The sequence below is a fragment of the Anomalospiza imberbis genome, chromosome 7 (assembly GCF_031753505.1).
Source record: "Anomalospiza imberbis isolate Cuckoo-Finch-1a 21T00152 chromosome 7, ASM3175350v1, whole genome shotgun sequence".
Taxonomy (NCBI): Eukaryota; Metazoa; Chordata; class Aves; order Passeriformes; family Viduidae; genus Anomalospiza; species Anomalospiza imberbis.
Genome location: NC_089687.1, coordinates 4,369,551 through 4,397,222, shown reverse-complemented (window position 1 = coordinate 4,397,222; position 27,672 = coordinate 4,369,551). Strand labels below are relative to the sequence as shown.

The following is a 27,672-nucleotide window of genomic DNA, read 5'->3' as shown; positions in this document are numbered from 1 at the left end:
ATGTGTAAAACTCATACTTTAGATCTAGAAATCTCTCACTCCTTAGATATTGTGGTTTTCCCCCCCCCACTTTTTCCCAGTGTCCTGTGCAAATTGTGGCTATGGCAAACACAAGACTTTTCACAGAGAAATGACAGAATCGTTCTTTTCAATGACAAATATAAAAGTTCTTAAAGATCAAGGCATTGCATAAGCTTCTATCTCATCCATTTGGATTCCCAAAGACTAAGGTCCTCCTCATTTAAATACCAGGGATGCCTTGACCATGGATATATATTGGAATGCAATTGTTCATGGGGAACTGGCATCATTATGACCATTACTGCTTTGTCTCTGCCTGGGGTTCGTTGTGCCGTACAGGAAGTGTTTGTGTTTATACATTTGTTCTCAATACTCGTTTCAAGTGATTCCACTTCACTGCACAATCAAAACCTCAGAAGTCTAAACCCTATCCAAGCATCCTTGAAGACAAATCACAGAAAAATTGATGATTTCTACGTGTATCTGTGGCATAGAAAACTTGTTTCTAGTAATCACTAAGAACAGATGGGACTTGATAGGTTAATCACAGAAGGGTTTAGGTTGGAAGGGACCTTAATGATTAGCTTGTTCCAACCCCCTGCCATGGGCAGGGACACCTTCCACTATCCCAGCTTGCTCCAAGCCCCATCAACCTGGCCTTGAACACTTCCAGGAATGGGGCAGCCACAGCTTCTCTGAGTAACTTGCTCCAGTGTCTCACCACCCTCACAGAAAAATATTTCTTCCTAACATCTAACCTAAATCTCTCCTCTCTGAGTTTAAATCCATTCACACTTATCCTATCACTTTCAGCTTCTGTAAAAAGTCTCTAGGCAGCCTACATACCAAGAGCAAGTTAAGCTCTGAAGGAGTTCTTTTCAAAACAATACCACAGTGATGATTATCTTACTAAGTCGCCCAATAATCATCTCTTTCCTGCAGGGATGCCTTGTCGGATTCGACCTGGCTCATGCTGTTGGGAATGTAGAGCTTCATTTGCATGACTGGGGAGTAGATTTTGCCTGCTGGTGCTCCTACAAGGTAAAACAGATTCATTGTTGGAGACCGTTTTCCATAATGTCACTTATCTCATGGGTCAGCACACAGGTCAGGTGAATAAGAGCTGCACCTGAACAGGTGGGCAAGACTTGGCTGAATCTTTGAATTCACCACAACAAAGAGATGGACACTGACTTTAATGGTGCCTTTGTTATGAGTGGTTCCAAAAAGTAACAGTGGCAATGACCTACAGGATCTTGTGGATGTGACATGGCTACTGGTGGTGGCCAAACATCTGCCCTGTGGACATGGGATCAGAGGTTTCTCTCTTATTTCTCACACCAAGAAAGTCTCACAGCTATAATATTTTATGATGTGGTCCCTAAATAAGAGAATATTCTTGTCTAAGCTTTAATAATTTCAGATCACAGAGTATCTTTAGTTTCTTTGACTCCTAGCGAGATTAAGACTTGTCAGACATAGATTAATTGTTTCATGATTTTGTTATATACACATATATATATATATATATGGAACTGTTTCAGATGTACTTCAATTTTCTGGCCTCTTAGACTTCAAATACTGTACGTAAGCCAAGAGAGGTACTTTTAAAACTAATCTGAAAAAATATATCTGCTTTTACCTCCATCAGCACTTTGTTACAAATGCTAATATCTCCATCTAGAAACCACTAGAGATGTTAAAATTGGTTTGTTTTATAGATCAGGGTGAGGGAACTTTACAGATAATGAACATGACATCTACATGTTGATTTGTTCTTTGCAGTATTTAAATTCTGGAGCAGGAGGCCTGGCTGGTGCCTACATTCATGAAAAGCATTCCAAGAGTATTAAACCAGCGTAAGTATTTTTCTAATTATAAATTCCCAAATCAAAGGTGCTGTGAAGTTTAAATGGGAAAGAACCTTCCCTTTCAGAATTGAGATCTGAAAGTGAAATTGTGTCAATTCTTAGCCATAGAATATGGGCATGTGTATCTATGCATATATTTATAGAAACAGAGGAAAATTCGTGTTTCAATAAAAACCCATTGGGCTAATATTTGTTACTGATTTATTGCTTCAATGAAAAGGGTAGTAAACATTTTGACAATTTGGTTATCTGACTTTGTTACTTCAGATGGGTTGTTTTACACTAACTTTTGTAAATTTTGAAATTGCTAATGCACACGCTCACATCTAAAATGCATTTCCTCCTTTAAGTCTGATATCAGTTCTTAACTAAATAGAACCATAAAAGAGAGTGTTGTTAATATTAAAAACAAGCATCCTAAATCATATCTATGAGGCTGCTTAATATAAAGAGAATATTTAACATCTTCCTTTAAAAATGGATTTTAAATAATCATTGAAGTCTTTGGTTGGTGAACAGAATCAAAGACAGTTTCAACTCTGTGCCTAATAGCTCTTTAGTAGTGGCATGTTTTCATTAAAATTATATCCACTGGAAAAGCTAGGAAGTATTACATGGAGATCTGTTCTGAAAGACTGTATAATCCATGGAAAGCTGAGCTATCAGCTGAGGTTAGCTGCATTAAAAAAAATACCTGTTATTTAAGCCATTTTGTGGCTATACTCTATCTATGTATATTAATTACAGTGTAATAAATACTTTTAATGCACTGACAAATGTAAACATTTCTGGCTGTAATGCTTGGAGAGATTGCTGGCACTTCCTTTTATTTTAGCTTGAAGAACGGAAACTAAATCAGGTTCCAGAGATAAATAATATTATAATAAGCAGCTTTGCTGCACTATGTGCTGGTTTCAGACTGTCTAGACTCCCAGGAGATAACAAAATAATGCTGATAAGTTCTTTTCAGTCACCCATAACAGAAAACTCATTAGGATGACATATGACCTGTTGTGAGCTAATTCCAGCCTTATATGTGAACACGGGCAAAACATACTGGATATCTGGATATTTCTTCTGGAAAGGTTTTTTCCTGCTCCCCTCTTGCCAGGTACAGGCATTGCTCCCATGGCCACACCTAGTTGTGTGGCTCCCATGGATCCTGGCTGTGGGCAACTGGGAAGATGCTGAACAGTGGAAAAAATAGGAAAAGTTACAGAATAGCTATAGGTGGAATGAATAAAATATCAAGGACCTTCAGTCTTTTTTCCTCCTTGATGACATTTTGGAGTTTTTCTGAGGGTACTAGATTGGTATTGTAGGTAAGAGTTTAGATTAGTTTTTCCTGAATCAGCTCCTTCATACATAGTCATTAATTTGTGTACTGAATCTGTATACTGAATATCTTAAATGAAATTACCTATATGGAATAGGCTTTTCCAGCCTGGGACAAATTAAGGATATAATTCCAAACTTCCTGCATCGACCCTCTGCATTATTTAATCACAGTTATTTCATATTTCCCGAGATAATCACTCATCAAATTGTTTGTAGTTCCTATGCCCCGATTGCAATATTTTTCTTTCTTTCCTGCATCAACCAGCCATTTCAGGTCTCCAGATAAGGCACTGAGACAAAGGAGAATTTGTCTATGTCAAAGTATTCAATTGTATAGCTGATTTAAATGCAGAGCAATTTGCTGTATGTTGTACAATCAAATAGAGTGGAATTTAACTGCTCGGGAAGTTGCAGGCTCTGTGCTGTAGCTGCAGAGTCTCTGGCTGTCATCTGAATCAAGGATGACACCCAGTGGCCACACAACTTCAGTCAAGAGCAGAGGCACCAAACACTTGTTTCTTTGCACCTCAGCCCACACATAAGCAGGGAATTAAATTCCAATCCATCTGACACCCTTTTGTTGTTTGAGCTGTCTGAAATACTGTTCTAACTCACAGCCGGTTTTAGGTGAGTCACTTTTTACTCAGTTTTATAAATTTCTCTAATTTGTCTCATCCTTCATATTTCCTGCAAGTTATCGACTAGGTAGTTATTTTAATATGGAAATAATCTATTGTGTCTTAATGGGAAAATGTGTGTTCTGACTGTAATTCAGAGAGGCAGAACATTTGTCTTTTGCTGTCTGAGGCTGGGGCAAAAAGGACTTGTTGAAAATAAAACAGCTCGGTCCAAAATCTCATTTTTAAACCCCCCAAACCCAGCTAGTGCACATCACCAAAAGGATTTAGGTATTTTGGTTTAACATCTCCCAATTTTTTGAGTATGCTTTGTCTTATGCCCAGTTTAAGAAACTGGGTTCCTCTCTAGCTGCTCCCTCCAACACCAAAACTTTTATTTGCTGCTTTCTTTTAAAGTGCAACTTGGGATAGAATTGTTAAAGTATTTAAAGTACTTAATAGCCTTACCATTACTACATGAGGCCATGCCAGAGCTGTTTCTGCTTTGGGGCTGCCTCGCCGCAAACCCCCACAACCCAAACCCGATGTAAATCAGTAGTGCCTTGGCATGTCCCAGCAGACAAAAGGCAAACCAGTCCCATTCTTCTTCATGGAAGTGCAAGCTTCCCACAAGAGTTATAAAGTTGGTATTTCAGTATCTTGGGAAAGGATTTATGCCTGAGGGAAGGACTTGATCTTTAGATCAGATGGAAGCTGAGGGAGAATCTCCTGTGTCCTGCTGTTGTTTTGTGTCATTGCAAACACTGTCCTGCAGTCCAGTCCTGCAAACACCTTGGCTTAGCTTGGGATGGTTCTCTAATTCACTGCAGGGGCCATGGGTCTAAAAGTGACATGTAACCAGCCTAATTAACATCTGTACCCAAGCATGTGGGGTAGTCCTTTGCTAGTCCCCATCTTTCTCCTTAGAGCAGCAACACTGAATCAATCTGACATATATGGGTCTGATCTGTCCCCATTCTCCCATGATCTCACCTCCTTTGAAGTCTCTCTTAATACTCAAATAGCTTTTTTAATACCTGCTCTATATATCACAATGCAATATATTCCTGGCTAATTGTGTGAGAGCGATTTCTTTATGGGAAGGTTTCAAATAAAAGAAAAAAGGACCTGGAGAGAGCAGAGCTATGAAATACTACTGAAACCATCAGGTCAATGCAGGCTGAGCCTGTGCCTCCAGGTTTCCATGCAAGTGTTGCAGAAGGCAGGTTTCCAACACACAAAGAGCACTGAAGTGACCTGCTAATACAGAAAGTTTGCTCGTCTAGCTGTTTGAGCTCCAGAAAAGTTCCCATTTTAATTTTTGAATTGAATTTTTTTGCTCCCTCCCTAATTCTCCATTTTTAAAAAGGATAACTTGAATTACCAAGCAATTTAGCTGTAATGAAATGTGAATGTTTGTGAGCACCTGGGGGAGAAGATGCTTGAGTCAGGTGTTCCCAGCAGGGTGTTTGCAGCTGTAGATGGGCAATAGGTCCAGCTCTGCTGTCAGGAGGTGAAAGGGACAGGAGGAGGCAAATTTGCAGAGCCCTGATACAGTAAACTAAGTAAGTCACAATTTAAACAGATGAAAGGGAAATAAATGTATGTAAAGCAGTCAGGAAAATAATAAACTTTTGCAGAGGATTAAATGAAAACTCTACAGTGCTTAAAATGAAGGGGTTTATCAAGACTTTAGCCCACACTAGCAGCAGGTAGTGTTTAAAAGTAAAAGTTTCTGTGATGTGAAGAAATGCTGCATGTGTAGGAAGCAGTTGATGTCCAAAGAATGTGTTGGCTTTTACCACAGGATAAAAAAAAAAAAGTTTAAAAGGGCAAGAAGGTAATTATTTCCTATTACCTTTGAGGAACAAAAGGCATCTTCAGCCAATTTCTTCACAGACAGAGGTGAGATATCAGCTCTTTTTCTTATACTACTTCCCCTTTTGGTATTTTGATGCCAGTGAAAATGCCAGAGCACAAATAGCTTCCTGCTACTTCTTTATAGAGACCTGCACAGCTTTTTTTGGTGTGTGAACTCTAATCCTGGTGTCAGATAAACAGAAATATGTAACTCCAGCTCCTTATACTTTCCCCTTCCCATTTTCCCCAGGTGCTATGGATCCCCATCCTGCTCCAGTGCAAACCTTCTGTCTCCATTAATTGTTTTGCAAGAGGTTACCCTACACCTTCTAGGACTGGTAGCTCCCGCTGAGTTTTCTTTGCTCATTTTCTTGATTTATGGGGAGATATTGCATTAGTCTTTTTTTGAATTAGAGTCACATAGTCCCCAAAATAAAGAGCCCCTGTAAAACTGCTGAAAATAATGTAACTTTGAAGGAGTGTGAGTCGGAAGCAAAGGACAGTCATAAAAGGATTTGGAAGGTTGTTTTATATCTACTGTACTGGAAAGAACTAACTCTGATCTTGTTTAGAATGCTTCTAGGAATCATGGGATTATAGAATGATTTTGGTTGGGAGAGACCTTAAATCCCATCCAATTCCACCCCTTGCCATGGGCAGGGACACCTTCCACTGTCCCAGGGTGTTCCAAGCCCCATCCAACCTGGCCTTGGACACCTCCAGGGATCCAGGGGAAGCCACAGCTTCTGTGGGCACCCTGTGCCAGGGCCTCACCATCCTCACAGGGAAGGATATTTTACTCAGACCAAGTCTTCTACTCAGACTGTACTCATATAATAGGCCAAGATGGTCCATTTCTCACTGACCACTTGAATTTGTCTCCTGTGAGTATCACAGCACAATTGGAAGCTTTATCAGAACAGAGCACCTTGTCCTGGTCATGGAGAGGATCTGGAGAAGCAGCACAGAGACTCGTAGGGAAGCTGCGCTGAGTGCAGCCAGGTGGGAAAGTCAGTGGTGACAGATGGCAGTGAACATGCTGCTGTTTCCAGAAGGGTTCTCCCTGCTCCTACTGGACTCAGATTGTGGGCTAATGTAAATAAACTACTCGTGCAGTGAACACGTGTCCCCCGAGTGCATGAAGTATCCTGTGCTAAGGTAGAAATGAACTGTTGCTTTGCCAAGGAGATGAGAGCAATTTAGCTCCTTGAGCTAATTTAGAAACCAAAAGTTAAAACCTCCCTTGGGAAGAGACTGTTTAGGAATAAAGCTATCGGCTAATTAGGCTTAATTGCATTGTCTTGGGACAAGTGATTTATTAGGCCAATCTAGACCCATGATGGGCCTGCAGGGGTGTGTTCTAGGATTCACCAACTGCATGGCAAATAGCCAAGAGCATTTTTTAACTTTGGAGTGAGTCTCTGGGAGAAAAAACGAGAGAGGTTAATGTGCACTCACATCATCTATTCCCATTCTTTTTCTTCGGCTCCTTTTTTGTGGCTCCCATGATTGTCTCCTTGTTCTGTGTCAAGCATTTTCTCTCTCTCTTCCTTCAAATCCTTCCTTGTAATTAAGCTGTATCTTCAAGCAATCTCACCTCTTTTCGCATTATAAATATCCTTCTTGTTCTCTCCTTCCTGAAGGCCTTCCTCCTTGTTTTGTCATCTTTGCCCTAGTTGGATTTTAAGGTGATTGTAAAGGTGCTGTGTGTGAGCTCCACATCACCTGTGGGGTGAGTGTGGAAGAAATGTGCTGCTCTCATTCCCTGAGTGCACTCCCATGCATTTTTCCTCCTGAATCACGCTGAAGGGACATCACTTGGTGTGCTGTGCTGTGGTCCTGTCCCACTCCCAGCCTCGGGAGTGACAGGGAGGTGGCTCTGTTCCTTCCACATTTGCTTTCCCATCTGCAGTGCCTCGAGCTTTCTCATGGATGGTGTAAGACACAACTGCTCAAACACATGAAAGGAACCAACAGGCTTAGCCTGCTGGAAAGGTGAATGTAGCCTGGGGGCGACTCTTGCATCCTGTTAACTAGCAAGGAAGGGATCCCGGGGCTCTCCTTGGAGTCTGGATGGTTGCTGCGATTTTCCCTTGCATTTCAAAGGCCGTGTGTTGCTGTCTGCCTGCCCTGTGTGCCTCAGTTCTCCACTTCCAGGCAGGTAGTTTTGAAGGCACTTTGCTGTGTCTTGATTTTTCCCAATAAGACAAAGCATCAAGCTTCCTTCCTGCTGAATTAATTTGCAGAAATGTAACACTCATACTGGTGTTACACACCTCTAAGGAAATAGAAAGAAAACCTTCTTTACCTGCTTTTTTACTAAGTCACAAAAAGAGGAGTTATTTATTTTCTTATCCATTCATCTGTGTGTTTTTGTAGTCACCTCACAGAACCTTTCTATATTAGGGAGGAAAGTTTATTTTTAATGAAAAAAACCTCTAGTAAATCTTCTGCCATTTCCACTAAGAGCTCACTTACCTCTGTGCAGAAATGTGCTGGAACTAATGCAATTTTGCGTTTGGGATTTCCTACTAGATGTTGACTCACTTTCAATATTTGATCATTTTTCACTTTTTCTACTTCAGAAATGTTGGAACTTTCTATGAAGCTTTCCTCCTAAGATTCTCAGTTAAATCTGTAGTCTGCACATGCCCTTTAAAAATGAGATTTACTCATGCTTTTGTATTGGTTCAGTAGACCACAGTGGGAAATTGTGTCTAATTTCTCCTTATAAAATGTGCTTTGAGGTCATGGTATGGCTTGAAATTGCTCTAAGCTGAAAGCACCAGCAAGAACCTTTATGTTTTTGTGCCATTAATAGTCACCAGTTTTCTCTCCATCCTGGAGTATGTTCCTGTAATTCTCAGCTACGTGTTCAGATGGGGTTTTGTGCCTGGGATGTCTCCCAGAGCTGTTCGTGTCCCTGACCTGGCTGAGCACCTGTCTGGCATTAGCTGCAGCTCTGGGGTCACACATACAGCTCATGTTGTGATTCAGGTCTCAGCCAGCACCTGACTCAAACCATGAGCATTTTCAAAGGTCATTGGAATATCATTGCTCAGGTTAAGGAAATAACTCAATCTTGTTACTTTTTGCTAAGCTGGCACTCTGGATTTGTGCACGGGGGGATTATGAAAGGGTTTTTTTTGGGTTTTTTGTTTGTTTGGTAGGTTTTTGCTTGGTTTACTACTTGTGCCTATTTGTTTCCACGCATTCATGGGGTTTCTAGTCCCCATACTCCCTCTTTCTCCTGGTTAAAACTTATTTCCAACACTCAACCAAGATAAGGTCTTACCAGGTCAGAAACCTTTATATTTTTCTTTTGTCTCCCTTAATCAAATCTATTTTATCTTAAAGTCCAGCAAAAGACATCCACAGACTGTTGTCTTTTATTTCTTACCCATCTCCACATGACATGTCTTTGAATCAGGAGCTTCCTAGAGGCCTTCATGACATATATTGTCCATTCTTGCCCACAAGCTGTAAGCCATCCTTCCTCTCACCTTCCATTTGTGAAATACTTACTTTCACACCTCTTTGTCGCTGCTGGTAAATTTTTACTGTCACAGTGACTACTCCTCATTTTTCACTGGAGTAATTTTCAGTGCTTGCTGGCAGTTGCCTCTTGCAGCCTTCTACTGTGTGGAAACTGCAGGGCAGTTCCAGTTGTAGAGAGCTCACTCAAGTGTCTGAAGAGGAGTTTCTAGTGAGATGCTGTGAGAAACACACAATCTTCCCTTTCCTTTCCCTTTCCCTAATTTCTCAGTCAGCATGACATCAATTCACTGATCTAATCACACCAGTGCAACAGTTTTGGGAAAATGTTAGGTTCTTTCTGTCCCATGCCTTGAAAAACAGCTGCTCAACGTGAAGAATTATTTATTATTTTCTTTAGCTGTGTACAGATTATTGAGCAAAAATGGAATAGTTTCCTACTGAAATCTAGTTTTTCAGCTTCCCTCTGATTTCACTGACAGTTTTCTGAGATGACTTTCAAGCAACCCGCTGTGAGCAGGGAGATTTTGTCAGTGTGTGCTGAAGGTCAGAGTTGCAGGTACAGTTATTTTCTGACAAGACAATAAGTCCAGATAAATGTCCTTATTTGATGCTTCTCACCTGTTTCTGCAGTGAGAAGAGCCTAAAGCTCCTGGAACCAGTGTAGGACCTCATGTCAAACATGACATACTTACATTGGACCTCATGTCAAATCTGTTTTAGACCCCATAAGACTGTTAAGTTTATGTGCTACTGGAAATTTGGGCAACTGCAGCCTAATAAAGAAAGCCCCCCCAGTCACATTGTTCTTATTTTCTAGTGATGGATGAAATTTAATATTTTTGAAGAGATACTCTTTAAAACAGCTCTGAAATATGCACATTTCTGTTTTCCCTTAATTATTTCATGTCTTAGACTTCAGCAAAAAAGACTTCATCTGAGTTTTCCTCCCTCAGTATCACTTAGTAAATGTTTTGTAACACAACTCCTGGATTCTGTGGCAAATTTGTTGGCACTTGAAACGATGAATTCAATTAGTTCTAGCCACTGCCATAAAAAAAAAAAAATCTCATCTAATGTGGATTGTTTCTTGTTTCAGGCAAAGAGCAGAGGTGATAATTTACATTTTAGCTAAAAAGGATTCTGGTATGATAAAGGTCTTGCATTAATATTGTGATTAGTCTATTCAAAAACAACAAAGACCCAAGGAAGCGCAACTTCCCAGATCTTAAACATTTTATATTATATTTCAGTAAGATATATTTATTATTTAGAAATCTATCTAGATATCCTCCCCTGAAAGTTTTATTCGAGGGATTGCAGAGACTGTGTAGTTCTGTAAATGCATCACAGTAATCAAAACTACCCAAGTCTCCTTTAAGTCGGAATTCACATTTAAAAGTAGGTCTAGGAGGGACTGTTGCTTTCACTTGTTTAATTTAATCTATTTGAAACAGTCTTGGAAAAAAAAATTGAATTCTTAAAGAATATAACTTTTTTTTTTCTATCAGCATAAAATAATTGAGAGCTATTCAGTACTTTATAAAAATTACTGAGAACTTTATTAATATCTCTATGGGTAAATTGGCTCCCTGCTTGATTTTTAATTTCTGGTGTTAGGCAGAATATTCAATTTCCCCTTACTAAATGTGTGAACATACTGTTGGCTGTATTCCCCCTTTTCATATATCTGATATTTGGCCAGTGAAAGTGTTATATGAGCACTTTGTGATAATAGTTGTTCGTAATCTGATTTAACAGTTTTTAATTCAACTTCATTAGCCTTAGGGGGTTTGTTTTTTGTGAAATCTTCTCCTGGGATTTAATTTAGGCTCCCATTTTGTCTGCTGTTGGATCGTACCTCTCTTTTGCCTAATCATGGCGAATGAAATTATTGTCTCTTATCGCAAGCGCCTCAGAGGTTTGGTGGAGAGCTCTGTGAGGCTCCAAAAGGCCCTGATTGGATTGGCAGCATTGCAGCCATTCCTCTTCCTCATGCCCTGGCCACAGCAACTTGTTTCCTGCTACAAAAGTGAACTCAATCTCCTTTTGTTTTGACCTGGAGGGGTAATATGGATGGACGTGTTGAAATTGGTGTATTCCCACTTGTGTCGAGCCTAAAAGACTAACAAGGTAAAAATCAATCCAGGAAGAGTGTGTGCACCCTTTTCTCCAAGCAGCCACAAGCTGCAAATCACCTTGTACTCCACTGACCAAACAGCCCAGGTTTTTCACCCAAGAGCCTCTCTAATTGTGGCAACAGTTTTGTTAAATCACCCACCTCAAAGAGCAGCAAAGCTCTGGGAGCTGAGAGCTGCCCAGCTACTTTTGGAAAGAGGGTGATCACTCAAATCTAGAAGTTTCTTAATTCCATCCATTGCAGTTGCATAGTTAAGTGTCATTGTTTAAATTATGAGACTGTTTTTCTGGATTTGGGTCTTTGCTGTTAAAACTTGCTGCTAGGCAGAAAGTGAGTTTAGCTATTTTTTAACCAAGACAAGCCTCAAAATAGAGGAGAAAAATTGTCTCCCTTTAGATGGCACTGAAAATGCAAGCCTCTTAACAGAAGAAAAATGTCATGCTATTAGCCTCTAATACAATCACATTACTTTGGTCCTTTGACAAAGTAAAGCCTCATTGATATTAAATATGAAAAGTTACTACTTTCACAGTAGCAACTTTTCATAAGGAGTTTTGATTTTTTCCACTGAGTTCTAAGAGACTGGCCCATTAATAATATATGGTGCTGCTCACAAGTCACATATGCTTAATAATTAGGAAACATTTGTAATGAGTTGAAAAGAGTAAGGAAAGCAGCAGAGTGTGAGCAAGTCCTAAACTACAGAAGTCTGAGGCTAATAATTACCTGGGCTTCAAAAGCTTTTCAAATCCTAACAACAGATCCTACTTAAAATTAACAGGCACTGCGGAGAAGAGAATAATGAAACAAGTCCAAGCTTACCATTTGGGATAAAGGATAGCTAAAAAGATATAAGGGAAGAAAAAAAAAAAAGCTTTAAATATAGCTTCTGGCAATCTTGGCAAGGTTTTCTGAAGGAGACTCTGAGAATTAGGCTGGAAGTATTGCTGAAGTCTAACAGGGGTAGCTGCTATAAAGTCCCTTAATCCCCTGTGCAAATCCTAGCCCTTATAGATATATATTGTGGGGATACTCCAAAACTGACAGCTTCTCAGTATGGGAAGAATTTCACCTACACAAGGGGGTTAAAATCGTTGAATTCTTGATTTCACTGATGAAACTAGGAGTTATTTTTCCATTATTCTTTGTTTTGATTAAACAGACCCCTCATCATTTCAAACATCATTTGAAATGTCTTTTCTTCCTTTCAGTGAGCTGTCAGCAGGGAAGCTCTGGGTGACAGCAGGACCCTGCTGGGGTGCTCAGGATGGAGAGGGTGGGGTGGAGTGGAATAACACTGTCCATCCACTTGGGTTTGTTTTTTTTCAGCATAGCTGTAAAATACCATGTGGAATTAAGCAATAGAAATACTGATTTTTAATTTTTTTATAACCTTATCAGAAATGCTGGTTAAGTGATCTAGATCAAGAAAAATATTAGATTCTGAAATGAATAGAAACCTAATACTGGGAACAACTTTGGAGGGTGAGGTGATAATTTGGGGGAAAGACTGACAGGAGGGGAAAAAACCAAATGACATCAGCTTTATCTCCAAATACCCTTTTCTTAACTGCATATTAAAAAATCCTGTATAAGATGTTCCAAATAAATCTTTTTCTTCATCCTTACATGGTCCTCATTGTTAAATATGTGAGTACATTTTAACAAATATATTCTCATCCCTCACTGCAGAGTTAGTGCAGTCCTGAGCAGAATTCCTAGAGATGAGGGCTTGAGGCATGGAGAGACCAAATGACTCATCAGTGATCAGACAAGTCTGTGATAGCAAAGAAAATTGAAACTCCTTCTCAAACTCCATCCAGTGAGCCAAAAATATGCCACGTAAAGCAATGAGCAGGTTTTTCTTTTTTCTTAGTTGATGTATGTATGTGTCATTCTATTTATTCTGAGTTTTGGCATTGAATCCAAAGAAACACAATTATGCTCATGTGCTTGCAATAAAATTAATGTCATAGTAATTAAATTAAAACATATAAAAATGCAATTAGAAAGCTGCAATAAAATTAATGCTGAGTAGAATGCAAAGAGTTGAGCCCAGCTGTTGAGCCTGGGGACCAGGTCTGTGCTCAGAGGTTGTGCAGAGCTGTTTGTAGGTCTGGATGAGAGCAAGGTAGATTTGAGGGGGTAAGGGAACTGTTTCTATGAGTTTGGTTTCTGGGATTGACCTTTGACTGAGTGCAGCAGCATTAGGAGATGCTCCTGCTGAGGACCCAAGTCCTGGGTACCTTTTCTATCTGTATTGCATTACATAGAGCCCAGGAAACTGAAGGAATGTACCTCAGAATACAGAATTTAACTTCCAGTTGAGCTGGAGAGTCATATATTGATGTAAGGCATGTTTAGAAATGTTTTTGATTTTCAGGAGCTGATTGTACCATTTGTTGATTTGGGGTGGTTTGTTTTTTGGTTTTTTTTTTTGGTTTGGTTTGGGTTTTTAATCCTGGAATTTGAAATATGAAAGCTGGGCTTTGGCTGTGGTACCACCACATTCTCCTAGGCAGAAGGATGATGATCCAGGATGGTCAGATGTGGATTGTTGCTAGCTCCAGGCTGGCTCCAGCCTCCAGGCTTTCTATGTCCCTTTTGTAGTTTAATTTCTAAGACCTCATGGTTGGTTTTGTCACACATTTCTTGCTAAGAGAGTGATATTTAAGTCACAATTAACCTCTTTCCTCTAAACTTATGTCACAGTGTCTGTTGCTTGCCCATCTTAGGTCTTCAGGGTGTTTGAGACATGGATGTACTCTTCACATAGCCAGCTGTGCCATGGACATTAGGACTGCAAGAAACTGAACTTAATGATTATTTTTGGCCCTTTCATTCTTTTCCCTGCACAAGGCTGCCTTTCCAGATATGGCATAAGATCTGCCTGGCTCTGTGTAATGAACTTTGGGAGCAGTGACAAGTCTCATTAACTCCTCAGAGCTGATTCTTTCTCATGGCTGGAACAGTAGCATGAAAAAAATCAAAGAAATCTTTGCCAACACCTGGATGCTTTTGCAAAATTAAAGCAATGTGTGAATGAAGAGCTTAGCTGCCACCCAGCAGTTGCATCAGCTCCTTTGTGGACACAGCCTGGCCTCAAACTGCCTGTTTATGATTTGGCTTAATCCATCCTTTCATAAAAATATCATGCTTTGCTGGTAAATGCTCCTAATATAATCTAAATAATGACTATGAAATTTCCAGCTCGCTTTGTGACCTGATAAGGGAGAGGAAACAAACTGCTCCATGCCCAGGGAAGCTGGAAGATGTAAAATCAAGTATTACAAATTCCACACTGTGTTCCTGTAGCTTTTCAACTTGCCTTCCTCTGGATGTGAAATGATTATCTCACACAATATAATGACAGGATATTTCAACACATTGCCCTGGACTGTAAAAGCTGGGCCACATTAATGGCATTTCCCTGTTTTCTGTACCGCTACTCAAGAGTTTCTGTCTCTTTTTCTTGCTGAGAAGGGAAATGAGACCCGTGTTGCTTCAGGCTGTAAATTATAAATGAGTAGCATGATCATCTGTAATGCTGAAGCAAAGGTCAGAGGAATTTTTTTTGTATTTTTTCTGTGTTCTTTAGCTGGATCTTCTTTGATGTTTACACTGCACATACATCATGATCATTATATCCTGCACTCCTGCATCATTAATACAACTACAAATGAGATGACTCAAGTTATGAACAACCAGTGCTTCACTCTAATGCAGACAGATATGAAGGAGGAAAATGAGCTAAATAAAAATACTTATTGAAGGGATTGTTCCCTGGTGTAAATGTCCTTAAAGAGAGTTTGACTAAATAAGAGGATATTGTTCCCTTCTGCAGTCATTTTCCAGCCCAGCAAACCTTTGTTCATTGATTTGTAAAACAAGAGAACATTTTGGAGTAAATAAAAAAGGAATTTGAAAACCTTTCAGCAATATTTAATTATATTCTTGTTTCATTAAGCCGAGCTAATAACAGTTTGCTTAAAATTTTATGTGGCACATGTAAAAATTTTGTGCAAAGACTGGAAGTGCCAGAATTCCCTGGGAAAGTCTCAGTGTTATCAAACTGTGAGGACCTAGGCAAGGCTGGATGGGTCCTTCAGCAACCCGGTCAAGTGGAAGGTGTCCCTGCCCATGGCAGGGGTTGGAAAGGGGTGTTTCTCAAGGTGCCTTCCAACCCGATGGCAATGGTTTTATTTGAGGCATAGAATGGAACAATCTATTTAAAAGATTATTTTCTAACAGAAATGATCTTGTAAGAACATGTTCACCTTGCAGAATAAGACACAGCTAATGTGTGGTACTAATTTATTCTCATTTTAGACATGATTTCTCAATGGATTTCAAACATGCCTTTGCTCCAGAATGGAGAGATGTTCTCTGTGGAGGTGTTCCAGGAGCATCTCTGCTGACCAGCCTTGGGAGGCTGCTGGGGCTACCTGGGGCTGGCAGCAGGATGATGCAACCAAAGCCTATCCATCACTGAGATAACGATTTTGATTAGTGATGTGTTAAAACAAGGGCTCGGTTTGGATAAATTTGCATTTTTAATTTATAGTGGAACTTTTGCTAAATTAGACCTTTATCTCCTTAGATACTGATTTTAACACACTTCCCACAATGGGTTTTATCTGCCATGGGAAGCATGTAACTTGACAGTCCCATTGCTAACGTGTTTAAGGTGTTTTTAATCACAAGCACATCATATATGGCTTTTCAAAGCCTTCCACTTTATGCATTTTGCCAAAAGTTATGGGTTGGAATTCAGAATCTATTTAGATCTTGGTGCCTTTGTTTTTGAGGCAGGAACAGTTGAAATGGCGATTGCAGTTCAAAATGCTCACTTTGCATGCAGAGTAACAACTCTTTAATAAGAAATTTTACTGGAGTAAGTTAATGTGCAGTTTTATTGCCTATTATTTTTAGTGAGCATTTATAAAGCGTTATGTTTGGGGTTTAACACCTTAGCTCTCTCCCATCACAACAGGTTGAAATTTGGCGTAGCGGTGGCAACCTTCATATCAAAATTTTCACAGAAAATTGTAAACAGCAAATCGCTATAATTTGTGAAGATTTTGTTAATTTCCATGCTTTGAAGCCTGTCAGCTTAAATGTCAAATAACATGACATCCATATGGACCATTAGATCAATGAGAGTGTAGGACCAGAGCTGCCTCAAAGTGCACATCCTGCAGTGACACCTCTGAAGTTCTAGAACAGCCAAAAGAGAAAAAATAAAAAAGAGGAAAAGCAAATTGTCAGATTATGGTAGGAAAGGGCAAGACAGCAAAAACTGTCTTTTTAAAAAAAGTCCTTCATTCTGTCATTTTGGAAAAGTTTTGAAATTTCACTTTCCAAGTTGCCTCCGTGGTGCTGCAGCTGAGATCTGGGTTGAAGCCAACCTCAGAATTAGTGAGTTTTGAGCATTTGAAATGCAACCAGGGAGCTTTTCATCAGCCCTGATCTGGATAATGGTCTGATTGATCTGCATTTTGTCTTTGCTTTCTGGGTGTGGTCCAAGTGGAACATAGTATTGTTTTCTCCTTCTCACAGACTATTTGTCCAGATGTTTTATTTCCCATGGATTTCTTTTCTGCGTCAAAGCTTTGAAATTCATAGAATGTGTGTAGACATTGATATCAGCAGATTGTTGCAGGAACATGCAATATTCAGGGTTTTCAGTACAATGTTGTCTATATATTATAGAGTTCCTATAAAATAACTGAAATATCTTTTATGATTCGAAGCATCAGTAATGGAGTCACTTGGGCAGAGGCTCTGTTGTACTTTATTTGGGGTGTATTCATTTTGGCAATGTAATATCTCATTTAAAATGGATGTATATTGCACTATTAATTTTCATGGGTCTCAGAATAATAAAAACATCATGCAGCAATAAAGTAAAAAACATCCTTTACTGTAGAGCCTCTGTTTAGATGCAGCTCACAGAAGTAAACATAAAACCTGTGTTGTTATGCAGAAATACGAACTACTTTATTTTACGCTCTGCAGTATTCATATAACAAGTTTCTAACTCAAATGTGGTCTTAATTCTGCAGAGCTCAGCTCTTTTAGGCAAACTGCAAAATGCCCCTTTAGGGAGGGGCCATGGCTTTCTTTTTCCTGTTTGTTTCCAGGAAGGCTGATCTACTGTGACCTTTACATATAGACTTATTTATCATTACAAGTTTTGCCAGGCTTCGCCCCTAAAATTTTGCTATCTGGCATAGGGAAAACTGAGCAAAGCCTTGGCAGAAATGGTGTCCAATATGTCCAGTTGTGGAGAGAGCTGAGAAGTTCAGGAAGGAGTCTGTGATGGTGACTTCTTGATATTGTAAAAGTATTGATACAGGGGAATCTCAAGTAGGACTGACATTACTGATCACTGATATCACTGTGTGCTGAGATAAAAAGTGGAGAACCCAAGGGAGGTGGGGAAAAGGTCCCTGGTTTTGCAATATTGGTGTCATCTGTAGTGCCCTGGCAGTAGGTGATCCAGTACATCCAGCTGCTCTAGAAAACTGTTTGTAGCAATGCCCTCAAACATACTTTCCATTAAATATGAGTTAATTATGTAGTGTCATTTTAATGTCCAAGCTCAGACATATTAGTTTTTAAATAATTGTATGGGGTTTTTTTTCAGGAGATGATCTTAAAAATAGGAATATAGCCTTAAACTGGTTTGGGTTTTATTTTAAAGAAAGTTTTTTGAAGAATAAATCTAGTTCAGGAAAATAAAAGAGTATGCAGAATTCACACTGGTCTTGCAGTAAGGACGAGGCAATGCCCACACAATCCTCTTTCCAAGGTCTTGTTTGCTTGTTGTTTACCAAAAAGTCTTTTTCTTCATGAAACTAAGTCAGATTTTATAACTTCTTTTAGCTTTCTATATTCATTAAACTAAGTTTAAGAGCAGGGGAGAATGTTTTGAATTTAATGCCTTGGAACCAAACAGTGGAAATATTTCTGTACTATTTTTTGTTTTGTGAAGTGAATTCAGAGAAAATGGATATTGTTAAAATCAATAGTTAATTGAAAGATGTGATGTGTTTTATTATTTGCAGTAAAAGAGAAATTCTCAAATGGTAATGTTAAGTTTTTAGTGCTAACTCTTTATAGAATTTATTGCATTTTTATGCCATTGTTAGAAATAAAATGTATTATGGGAAATGTAAATATTCCTTAATCTTATATAATTCTTGATACTTAAAGCTAAATTAAAAGCTATTAAGATTTCTATTAATTTATTTTCTTTAAAAAATCTTAGGCTAGTCGGCTGGTGGGGCCATGACTTCAAAACACGATTCCTCATGGAAAACAGTATGTACTTATACACTCTCAATTTTACCTTATTTGATTTATTTATATAGAACCAGCTTCACTTTTGTTGCAGTTTAAGGAGAAAGGACAGAACTTTGCATTTCCTCATTTATGTTAAAGGCATTAGGCTAGACTCCTGCTAAATATGTGAGGCAGTGGAGTTAACAAAATAAATGTTGGAAGAAATTTGTGTGTGGGTGCAAGGGTTTGACTGGTTTGACTGTCTGCTCCTAGACATTTTGTTGAAATACCTTCAAAAAGGAGTTATAGAATATGGATGAAACTTTCAAAGTATCTCAGTGAATTAAATTCATAAGTCTCTGCGGAGCGAGGATCTGCTATCAATCACTGGGGTAATATCTTTTTTCAGGATTAGTTCTACTGGAATTAATGAGAAATTATACAAATTCAGGTAAGGCAACCTGACAAAAGTCATGAAATCCCACTAATGTTTCAGCATCTTCAAACTTCCTGCACTAGGGAGGGATGGGTTGTTAGACAAACCTGCTCTGAAATAATGTTTATTGTCCCAACACAAAATGAGAACTCCTTTCCAAATCTGACAGCTAGACTGTTTAGCTCCAGTTTAAACTATGGCAGAGAGAATATCCTGAGGGATCAGGATGAGAAAGGAGCTTTTTGGTTTGATTAGTTGTTTTGTTTTTAATATATTTTTAATTTTCTGTGGCAGCGCCTGTTGATGTGGCTTTGGCTGGAGAGCACCTCTCTAATAGCCTCAGTCTGCTCTTTGTTTTCAGACCAAATGCAAGAGAGTGGCACTAAGGAAAGCCAGCAGGAGACACAAATTGCCTTGAAATTTGCTAGAAGAAGAAAAACGTTGTTTATTCATTTCCATGAGCAGTTTACAGGGGAGAAGTTGGGCATTATAAAATTAACCAGTCTGCTGTGCGTGAAAAGCGTTTCCTCTGCCGCGTCCTCCCGCTCTGGTGCTGGAGCGTGAAATATCAACGGTGACACAGAACTTACAGCGAGGCTTTTGTAGATTTATTAAATAGATTTTGTGAAATTTCACAGCCCAAAGTCTAGGCAGCTCCTCTCCTTGGCCTGAAGCTACACTTAGCTGCATATGCAGCCTCCCATGTGTCTCATCAGCTCAATAAAGTGAAGGAACGTGATTCCTTGCTCCGCGTGAGCGTGCCTCTGCTGACTTGGAATTCCTCTGCCTCGTGCCAGCCTTAAAAGAGATTCAAGTGTAAAGGTGGTTTTAGCACACACCATTTAAACAAATTAATTGCAGTTCTCTGGTTCCCATGAAGCTGCTAATGAGGTCTTCTGCTGGATAAAATTGGGCTTCTCTCGAAGTTGAAAGTATTAGCTGGGAATAGATTACTATTTCCTTTTAATGACCGATTCCTGTGGGCCACATTAGGGAAATATTTTACTGTGTAGGACAGACTTCAAGATAAGGTCCAATCCATTAAAATGAAGAAATCAAAAACACTAATATACGTTATTCGTTTTCCAGAATTACAACTAAGTGAAGGAATTAATGGATTCCGGTTATCAAATCCTCCAATTTTACTGGTTTGTGCTCTGCATGCCAGTTTAGAGGTAAGTAATTGCTTTACTTTGAGCCTGAATTTAAGAGTATAAAAATGTTTAATGAATGTTATGTGTATTATTGCTGTCTCCCTTAAAGAAAATTGCGAAATATTTGAACATGGAAGGGGAGAAGTAATGAAAAGCAAATAAAATAACCCCACAGCCCTGAGAGACCGAGACCTTTAATCAATATACCCATCTCCCCATGTCTCTCACAAACTCTGCTGGAGAGGCTGGAGTTGGACCAAGAGTATTTGAGGTTTACACCTCCAAACCTGAACTCTAGCAGTGTGTTTGCCCCTGCCTTTAGGAGCTCAGTACAAACAGCACCTTTATCCCATAGAAATATTCATGGCTCAAAATCACAGAATAATTAAAGCTGGAAGAGATGTCTGAGATCACCAAATCCAACGGTGTCTTGTCTCAGTACTACTCATGGGAAGGATTATGCTCAGCATCTTCCTGCAAAGGAATCATGTAAGTCTGAAAAGTTGCATTCAGAGCTGCTGCTTCATATATTCCACCAGCAAAGCAGATTTATATCCTTTATGAAAGAAAATTATGTGTCCTGGCTGTCCTGGATCAACTGATCCAGTGGCTCAGGGAACATGTTCTGCCTTTGATTTCAAGCAGAAGAGACACAAACTATCTGCAATGTTTCCTAAAAGGGGAATCCATGAGTGACATAGCTCCAAGCTGTCTTTTCTTTCATTAACTCATTTATCTTCTGGTGGTCAGAGGAGCAGATCCCCATCTCTGACCTATCTCTGTATGAATCACTGACACTGTGGGAAGGGCAGTCCTGCCATACAGAGTTAATTCCTCCTCTGAAGGTGTGATCCATGTGCTGAAAACCCCTGATCCACTTTGGAGAGCACAGCCCATCCCTGTTTGAGGGCATGGAGCTGTTCCCCAAACACATGTGTTTCATATCAAGATGTTCCAGCATTTCTCATAAGGCTGGTTCACCCCTGAAATCAGGACTCTTGGTCTCAGCCTTGGGTAGCAAGGTTTTGCCACCAGCATAAATGGCAGAAATTTACTTCTGGTTAGCATTCCAGTGGAATGGCTGAGCTGATGCTGGAACAAAGAGCTGTGTCCACATCCCTCTTCTGTATTTACTGAAAAAAACAGCATCTTAAGCAAACAAAGTCAGAAAATTGCCAGTTATGATCTCTCCATCTTACAGGCAACACTGAAGGACTGCAAAGGGCACAGCCAATGCTTCTTGTTCCGCCTGACTATTTTTTTTAGTCCTTAGACATCCAATATATTGTTTTAAACTTTATGTGACCTTCGAGATAAGCTGAAAGCTGTTCTGCCATGACCCAGATTGTGAGTGCTCGGGTTTGTGTGGGCTGGTGTCATTTAGCCCACTGCAGGGAGCCTGGAACAATGAGGGCTGAGCAGTTTCCACTGCCTCCCCTTTCCCTGCCCACATTACCTTTTGGCACAGCCAGTATTTCCCAGTGCTAATTGCTCTAATACAGTGGGAAACAAAATAGTTTTCATGTCTGGCAAGAGATGGCTAGTGAAATTGCATGCCACCTTCACTGGGACACATTAAGCAGAAGGCAGTGTTTCCAATGGAAACAATGAAAACTGCAAGTGTTAATGGATGTTATTCCTCAATAATGCTTAAAGTGACTGTTATGGCACTAGCTGCTTCCTTTTATGGAAAAAAGGGGAGCGCTCTACAGACACATTTTAAAGACCTTTTTCAAAAAATTTCACCCAGGAGACCAAGTATTCCTTGCACAAAGCCTGTGAAAGCAGATTTTTGCATGTAGCCTAAGGAGATCCATCCCTCATACTCCTGGAGGAATAGGAGGCAGGTCTGTTTTCCCTCTAGTAATGCACTGAACAGTCCTGTGTCTGCTCTGCCTGCCTGGGTGGAGAGGGAAGCACCTCTAGATTTTTGCTGACCTGTGCAACTGCTGACTGCTGGTGGCTCTGGTCCCTGTCACATTTATTCCCTTGCAAAGTCTGTCTTACAGCATCCACGTTCCATTTCACAAGCACAAATGCAGGGGTTCTTGGTTTTGTGCAGCATCTAGTGGCTGTGATAGCATCAGGGAGTGAGATTTGGGATGTTCTAGAAAACAATGTTTTCCAGATGCTGCTGGAAACCAGACTTTGGTGTATTTTGAGTAGGATTTCTCAGGTACCTCTCTTTACGCTTTTCCAGGTTATAAGTAATCTTAAAATTGTTACTTCTCTAGTGTGGAACAGTGATTTCTTGAGAGTGAAGATCATGGATTTTTCATCCAGGGCACTGCCTTGCCTCTGATTTGCAGCTGCGGTCAGTGGAGAGAGAGCTGTCCGCAAGCACTGATGTGCCAGGATGTGATTTGAAGTGGCCGTTGGGTACTTGCATGTCTGTATCCTTGTCTTTTTCCCCTGCAACTCATTCCATGGGAAGAAGGAAAGGGAGGTTTGAGGAAGGCAGGGGTAAATTATTTCTGGGGTTGCATTTTCATCATTCCCTGTAAGGGAGCCTTTCCAGAGCAAAAGCAGAAGCTGTCTCACCTTCTGCTCCCAAACTCCTCTAACACATTAGTCTTGTTTGTGTGGCCTAACAGCACTGCCACTTCCAAGCAGTCATTTTTGCATGTCTCATGATATTTTGAGCGTCTGAAACTCACCAGTTCTTGCAGCTGTGTGAGAGCACAGAGCTATTGAAAAATAATTCAGTGAATGTTTTTTTTTTCTTCAGGTGGATTAGAGAGAGCGAGCCTGTACAGAACTTAAAGCTGTAAACATGTTAGTGTACATTTTGTGCTTTCATGGACAATGATTTCTACACCAGTCATGATGTTTCAGTCTTGGCCCTTGGATTTGGTTAGTAGAATCATTTACTTTGGAAAAGACCTCAGAGATCATTGTGTCCATAAAAATAGCACTGCCTGGCCCACCACCAAACCATGTCCTCAAGTGCCACACCTACATGGTTTTGAACACTTCCAGAGACAGTGATTCCTGCCATGGACAGCCTGTTCCAGTGCCTGACCACTCTTTAGTTAAGAAATTCTTCCTGATATCCAAACTAAGCCTCTCCTGGTGCCACTTGAGGCTGTTCCCTCTTTTCCTATCAACTGTTTCCTGGGAGAGGAGACCAAACCCCACCTGGCTACACCCTCCTTTCAAGGAGTTGCAGAGACTGAGAAGGTGTGTACTAAAGGTACATACAAGGGAAAACTTTCATGTGATTTTGAGTTTCATTCAGCACTGTTGCACCTGCAGAGGATTTATGGATCCTCTTTAGACATGCAGAGGAATGCTCTCTTAGCAAACTGGCTTTGTGTTCAAGTTATTTCTGCAGACACAGATGAGTATGAAACATTTAAACAGTAGGCACAAATATCTGTCATTATATAAAGCATAACATTATCCTGTGTTTTCCAAAGCCCAATCCTGACATGTTTCTGTGAAATATCTCTCTGCTGTTACTACTTGAGTCCAGTGATAATGTATAGAGAAATCTTTCTTTATTTCCTTTTCATTTTCTACAGCAACACATTCTCATTCTAATGATTTCAAATCATCACAGGTTTTTAGTCAAACTACAATGAAAGCATTGAGGAGGAAATCTGTTCTACTCACTGGTTACCTGGAATACCTGATAAAACATTACTACAGTGAGGATAAAACAAATCCAGAGAAGCCCTTTGTAAGAATAATCACACCGTCTCAGATTGAGGAGAGAGGATGCCAGCTCACTCTGTCGTTTTCCCTTCCAATCAAATCTGTGTTTAAAGAGCTAGAGAAGAGAGGAGTGGCTGTAAGTAAATCAAACTTCATCTTCTTTACAAGTAACAAACTATTAATTTGCTTTAATTCAAATGTAGTCTCATATAAGGCAAAAAACCCACTAGCACTGATGACGATTTCTTTCAATTTCAATTTTTACTTGTGCAAGCAGTCAAATACATAGAGTTATTTTATGAAATATTTTTTATGCTCTGTATTGCCCTTTCACTGTTGACTTATTTCCAGTAGTTCTGGAGTCACTGCTGAGGTTAGAGCTGTATCATGGGTGCATGAGGATGGGAGGCACAGCTACATATTTACAAGACAAGGAACTCTGACCCTACATCAGTCTTCTTCTTGATCCACAAATGGCCAAAAGTTTTGTGAAGCGCTGAGATGGAGCAATGGAAAAGCTGCTATTTCCATAGAGATGTGTTTTAACACTCAGAAAAAGCAGCCACTGAGCAGCACTTCCTTGCAATGGCACAGTTACCATCAAGCACTGCTCCAAAACAATAAAAGGGAAATTTAGGGCCATACATTGGGTGATGTAGATGTGCTGGGAGATGAGGCTGATAGCATAATGTCATATAAATGACATTTATTTCTGCTGGTCACTTGTCTCCCCAAAGGCACCTCTTTTAGGTTACATATGCTGCTGCTTTGGTGCTGCCAGGGAATTCCAGGAACTCCTGCTTTTAACAGGGCATGGGGCCTCACACTGTTGGCTTGTCTTTGCAATGCAGTGATATTTTTCAAATATAAGAGATTATTATATTCAGGAAAATGTTCAAAATTACAGTGAGGGGAAGAAAAATACTGCAATGCCTGTGCCATTACTTGTACCTTTAGAACAAGACACTCACATACTGGAATGGGGGGATTTTGTGCCTTTTTTTTTTGTTAACCTCTGTGCCTCTTCAACTCTGGGTTGCTATGGGCATTAAAGTGAATTTTGGGGCTGCATAGTTGGTTTGAAGCACTGCTAAAATCCTGCCCATCCTGAGCTTTGTATCATATTTTTAGGCAAAACTACTCTTCTTACTAAATTTCTCTCAATCATGCTTCTCACTGTAGCTCCTTGAGGATCCCAAAGGTTTCACATGTGCTTCCTTGTCAGCCCAGTCATTCTTCCTTGAAGACAAGTTGTGGCAGTTTAAAATACAGCCTGACAGATAGACAAGAAGTGACCTGAATTTACTGAATGTTCCCTCTCTGTTTTGCAGTGTGACATGCGAGAACCAAACGCTCTTCGCGTTGCCCCTGTTCCTCTCTACAATTCCTTCCTTGATGTGCACAGATTTATTGAAATCCTGGGATCTGCAATTACATCTTCAAAACAAACAGCAAATAATACTGTGCTATCTGGTTCTTATTGATGGCTCAGCTGTACCTTTTAATCTATTTCTGACTAAGATGCATTTATCCTGCTGAGTGATTCTTTGCTTCGAGTAGACCGAGCTATATCCCATGCAATTTGCAAAAAAATGACCGTGCTTGAATAGTTATTTACTACAGACATAGTTTTATTAAAGCTTGTATTTCCACTCTGCTTTGACTTTGACTTCATGAATTAGTATGCTTTGTATATTTTAATGGGGCTCTTCTTAAACATTTTATGTAGTTTTATTACATTAGCCTTGAGAAGCATGGAAAAATTGCTATCAACTAGAACAGGGTTGAAAAAAAATCCCTTCTTTATTATAAAAATTATGCATAATGAAATGTGGAAAATAGACAAATCACCAACTGTTAAAAGATACAGTCCAATTTACATTTTTAATTTAGTAATTCTATTTAAAGTACAGGGTATACTTGAAAAGTAAAAGTTGAACAATTGTTTCAAAACTCCTGACTGCTGCACAGTGAGTTTTTCAAAGGCCCCAGTATTTTGAAATTTTCGTTTAATGAATGATTTAATTGAAGAATGAATTTAAATTGCAGATACCTTCTTTGGTGTGATACAGTTGGCCAAAACAAAACATTTTATCTTTCTAGGTAGTCCTGTTGGAGAGGAGGAGCTGGAGAAAGCTGAGGAGAGTTGTAGACCCGTGTAAGGCAGCGTGAAGGGTTGTATGAGCATTCCCTGCAGCTTTAGTGAGGCTTAGTTGGGATTAGGCAAAATGAACCCTGAGCTCTTTAAACAGCAGCAAAACATCTCATTGTTAGCTCACCGTGTGGCCCAAATTTTTACAGAGATTTGCACCAGGCAGGCAAGAGCAACGGAGAAAAACTGCTTACATTTCAGCAACTCTTTATCTAAAGTTGTTTTAAGGCATAAATAACACCTTGGCATAATTGGCAATTAAGCCCTAAAGTCTGTAGCTATTCACGCAGCGTTTTCCAAGAATCAGCTGAAACTTCCTCTCTGATGATGTTCAATGTGTCTCATTTTTGGTATGAAACACTTAGAAAATTACATCCAGTAGTGCTTTGAATATGTGAAGGGAGCCTATAATAAAGACAGGGACAAACTGATGTGGTAGGACAAGGGGGGATGGTTTTAAACTGGAGGAGGGTGGATTTAGGGTAGAGGTTAGAAAGCAGTTTTTTACAGTGAAGGGGCTGAAATTCTGGAACAGAGAGGTGGTGTATGCATCCCTGGAAACATTCAAGGCCAGGCTGGATGGGGCTCTGAGCAGCCTGCTCAGAGGGTCCCTCTGGGGACTCTTTAAAAGGTCCATTCCAACCCAAACGACTCTGATTCTATGATACTTTTTATTCTACTTCGAGAGTGAGGAAGGATTCTGGGGGCAGTGAGGTCTTTAGTTTTACTTACAGTTACTTTTGCTGGTTGAAACTTTCACACCCTTCGAGCACAAGGAAACCAGGGACCTTCACAGCACCTACCTGTTTTCCAAAACTCCCGAAGATGTGTAGTGTTAAAACCCTTGCGGCACTGGTGCCTATTTTATTGGTTGTAATATGCAGGGGAAAGCTGAAAGAACTGCAAATACAGCACTTGTTGGTATTTTTAGCACTTGTGAAGAGAAAGAAGAGCTCCTTTAACCAGAATATTGTTATAAAGAATAGCACAGGAGTCTTAATCAGTTGGAAAGCTCTGTCTCACTCAAGAGGTTTTGATTGCACTGACGTCATCTCTCCTCGGTTCAGCGGAGCTGGATCGTTGGTGTTGCAGGCCAGGTATCTGTATTTTTGTGGGTTTATTTTTATCCTTGCACCTGCAGCTCAGCTACTTTATCTGATCTTAGAGAAGGACCATTTTCCATAAAGTGACAGTTGGTGCAAAATCATTGAATATAAAAATGTGCAGGTCCACGACGTTGAAAAGGGGTGTACCTCAGTGTCAGTGCCTTTGCAGCACTTGTGTACAAATGCCAGCTCACTCTTCCATCTTCCCATTAAACCCAGGCAAGCTTAAATTCAGATACGGATGTAGATCGTGTTATAAAATACCTTGTTGTGGTATCAGCTCAAACCCCAGAGGAGTAAGAATTCCAAAATCTCTTTCTAAATAGCATCTAGACCTCAGGTTTGGACAAGCTGTCTTGGCAGTTCTGGGGAGATAAACAGTGATTTTTGAGAAGTTTGAGATCTGCTTTTAATTCACACACTGTGAAAATAATTTTTATGTCTCTGTTTGAGGAAACTGAACCATGTAGTAGATAAGTACTGAATATATGCAGTTCAGGTTTCAAAGACTAACAGATTAATAATAAATGTTTGATAA

At 39.8% G+C, this 27,672-nt stretch overlaps 1 protein-coding gene across 4 annotated transcripts in view; it reads left to right on the top strand.

Annotated features, from left to right (window-relative positions):
- The window catches only part of KYNU (kynureninase), a 62,162-nt gene extending 36,629 nt beyond the window's left edge, over positions 1–25,533 (top strand). For all 4 annotated transcript variants that reach the window (XM_068195155.1, XM_068195156.1, XM_068195154.1 and 1 more), the window contains 6 exons: positions 964–1,062; positions 1,807–1,880; positions 18,616–18,668; positions 20,155–20,240; positions 23,782–24,012; positions 25,208–25,533. In XM_068195155.1, the coding sequence (XP_068051256.1) occupies positions 964–1,062; positions 1,807–1,880; positions 18,616–18,668; positions 20,155–20,240; positions 23,782–24,012; positions 25,208–25,360 (696 nt within the window). In that variant the 3' untranslated portion in view covers positions 25,361–25,533. The remainder of the gene's footprint in view (positions 1–963; positions 1,063–1,806; positions 1,881–18,615; positions 18,669–20,154; positions 20,241–23,781; positions 24,013–25,207) is intronic.
- Positions 25,534–27,672: the final 2,139 nt, after the last annotated feature.